The 3,120-nt window shown below is 41.4% G+C and overlaps 1 protein-coding gene across 1 annotated transcript; it reads left to right on the top strand.

Moving 5' to 3' along the window:
- Positions 1 to 557: 557 nt before the first annotated feature.
- Positions 558 to 3,120, top strand: LOC118600086 (matrix remodeling-associated protein 8-like). Its single transcript, XM_036216820.1, has 4 exons — positions 558 to 642; positions 2,311 to 2,658; positions 2,732 to 2,916; positions 2,995 to 3,120. Exons 2-4 carry the CDS (start codon positions 2,418 to 2,420, stop codon positions 3,091 to 3,093), a joined length of 525 nt encoding a protein of 174 aa, XP_036072713.1. The 5' UTR covers positions 558 to 642; positions 2,311 to 2,417; the 3' UTR covers positions 3,094 to 3,120.

The raw sequence follows: 3,120 nt of genomic DNA, 5'->3' as shown, positions 1-3,120 counted from the left end.
AAACAAACATCTGAACACAATTATCAACCTGAAAACGTCTGAGAAACAAACATCTGAACACAATTATCAACCTGAAAACGTCTCAGAAACAAACAGAAACTAGATTGACGTAATAATTCCTGTCATGTAAATGAGAGATTTATATCATAAATACATTTATTAATATATGTTTATGCTCATTTGAATAACTTTGTATCATCAATAGATGATCATATTTTAATCAATACAATGAAAGTTTCACATCAAGATTTTATTTTTGAAACAATTTACTGATGAATGAATCAAAGTTATTATCATTTAATAATTAACTTTATATGGTGTGTTTTGGGTTGTTTAATGATGTGTTGTTTAATGTTGTTTAATGCTGGGGAACAGACCAAGGTTTCGTTTTAGAGATTTTGCCTGCAGCCAATGAATCTTGTTCCTCACCTGCACCATACAATCACGCAGGAGGCTGTAGAGGCGGATTCTGTCCGACAGAAGAGGTTGGGCGAATGGGCGTGAGACATGTAAAACCAGCCCTTTTCGTCTTCTCCTCTCAGTTCTGTTTCATGATGTTTCCATCAGAACTCGTGTCCGTTTCTGCTTCTTCTCTGTGGATTTTAACGTTTTCTTGGTTGTTGTTCTGGAAACATGTTGAAGGTAAGTTCATCAATGTTCTGTTCTGAACTTCTACCAGATTCTGAGGAGGTTTCATGATTCAGTTTTTAGAGTTTGTGTGAGGAACAGACTTTTAGTCTGATTTACAAACAGAAAATGATCTTTAACTAAACTACAGAATGTAAAGTTATCATTTCTCTGATTTACAGTAAATCCTCCAAATTAAAAATGAGTTCACGGTTTACAGAAATGAAGCGAGACACTGTGGATAATGCAGTAAGCCAGTATAGTAAGCGTGTGCAGAAGACATTGACTGTAAAAATAAACTAGTCCTCAAGGCGGCCTGCAGTAGTGATGTGCGAGTCATGAACGAATCGTTCAAAACTCGCAAGTCAAATACTGACTCAAGAATCCTGAGTTATCTCCCCCACTGACTCATTAACTCATTTTCTTCCACCAAGAACAACTTACAGTAGAAAAATATCCAGCTTATCAGTTAAAAAATATCTTCGCTGTGAGAAATAGAAACTATCGGAACAAAGCTCAAACAACAGAATCTCTCGTTTGTTCTGAGCTGCACCGTCTGCTGACACCTGCAGCTCCTCCCCCCTCCCAACCGGAGAATCTGCTACCCCTCCCAACCTGATGTTGGTGTTTGAACCAACAGGAACACCAAGAATGTCACTTCTCAGACCAGAAAAGAAGTATTTCATATTACTAGAGGACAGCTCAGCTGATGGTCTAACCTCAGATTCAGGAATAATAGTGTGAGTCCGCGCCTTCTCCACTTGGGCGGACTCCTTCTCGGGTTTCTTCACACGCGGCCCGCAACAATCACTCCGTCAGTCAGTGTTTTCTCTGATGTGCTTTGATTTATTGAAATTTCTTTTGTTGTCATACAGATTTCTGAGCGGGTCAGTAGAAAGACCATGTCGCTCCCAGGTACAGGCGATTTTGATTACGGCACCTGTGACATTTAAAGTCATGTCCGCCAATCACATTACGTCATATAGGACACACCTCCGTATCATATGCTCTTAAATAAATAAATGTACATCCCACAAAAAATAGAATATTATCCATAGGAATTAAGTAAACAAAACAAACAAACAGAAATATACCAAAATGGCTCTTACAAATAGTTTGGTTTCCTGGTCATGAACCAGTGGAGCAGCTCTAAGACTTTGTGAGACATATTTGTTCTGTGGAGGGTTCTCTGTGAATAGAAGGTCTGAGGAGTCTTCATGAGGACTTTCTAGACCCTGTCTGACCTGAGCTGGAGCTCGGTTCACATAAGCAGTAAGATGAACCTGTGAGTCGACTCGTTGTAGATCCAGAGATTGTTCACATCTAAAGGAACCAGCGAAGATGATGGTCTAGAGTCTAGACAATCCTAGACATTTCTCTAAGGAGATGTTCTGGACATGTGTCACTGAGTAGACACTCCAGAGAAGATCCAGAGGAAAGTCTGGAGATCTTCAACTTCTGTCACCTCCTCCCAGCACCACAATAGTGGAAGAAAGAGGATGGATGGAAGAATATGCAGCTTCAGAGAGGAAAGAGAATGAGACCAGTGATGATCTGGATGATCATAAAGAAATGTTTGAGAGAAAGTGTTTGCTGAAACTTCTTGATTGTATTCTTTGTTCTGAGTTACATTATAGTCCAAACTTCAGAAAAGTTGATTAGGATTTTATTTTTTGTTTCCAGGTGAAACTCTTCTCTCTGCTGCTTCTGGTGATGATGTCATCCTGCCGTGTCGTCTGGACTCTGAGGAGGACCTGCAGGATTTCACTGTGGAGTGGACCAAACTGGAGATGAACCCTGACCCAGCAGACACTAATGGCCACAAAGGTGTTGTGTATCTGTACCGGAGCAGGAGGACCATGACCAAATTCATGATGGAGACGTTCATCCAGAGAGTGTCTCTGAACCCAGACGGACTCAAACGAGGAGACGTGACGTTAAAGATCAGGAACGTGACGCTCCAGGATGAGGGGAAGTACAGCTGCTACATTCATGGATTGGACCACAGAGAGACGGTTCAGCTGCTTGTTGGTGAGTTTCTCTGCAGATGAAGAACATTTGTCCTGAACAGCAGTCAGGAAATGATGTCATCTCTTTGTTTCAGAGCCAAACGGAGTCAGAGCTCCAACCATGGAAACATCCCAGTTTAACATCTCCACTCCAGATCCAGGAGGAGAGCAGAACAACATCTGGATCAGTCGCTCCAGACTGGTTCTTTGGATCTCTCTTGGAGTTTCTATTTTCTTCATCCTCTCTGCTGTTTGGATCTGTCAGAGGAGACGACAGAAAGTGAGTCCTGAATTCTCTGATGATCTCTCATCTTTCTGGAGGAATCTTCAGCTTCTTACATCCTTTCTTTCTCCATAGTTCCAGGAACCTCCTTCAATGAAGACATCCCATCTCTCTAAAACTCTGCTTCAACAACCAGAGATCGTCAGAGAAGATGAGACTCCAACTGAACTATGACCTTTCTCCAACCTGGAACTCTCTGAT

Source organism: Oryzias melastigma, linkage group LG18, assembly GCF_002922805.2.
Source record: "Oryzias melastigma strain HK-1 linkage group LG18, ASM292280v2, whole genome shotgun sequence".
NCBI classification, from domain to species: Eukaryota; Metazoa; Chordata; class Actinopteri; order Beloniformes; family Adrianichthyidae; genus Oryzias; species Oryzias melastigma.
This window is presented reverse-complemented; position numbering and strand designations above follow the sequence as displayed.

What these genes read in the sequence shown, in the direction of transcription:
- LOC118600086 (XM_036216820.1), top strand. Translation starts at nt 2,418, where the DNA reads ATGAACCCTGACCCAGCAGACACTAATGGCCACAAAGGTGTTGTGTAT. An exon ending in GACGGTTCAGCTGCTTGTTG is followed by an intron (nt 2,659 to 2,731) that starts GTGAGTTTCTCT and finishes TCTTTGTTTCAG; the next exon opens with AGCCAAACGGAGTCAGAGCT. An exon ending in GTCAGAGGAGACGACAGAAA is followed by an intron (nt 2,917 to 2,994) that starts GTGAGTCCTGAA and finishes CTTTCTCCATAG; the next exon opens with TTCCAGGAACCTCCTTCAAT.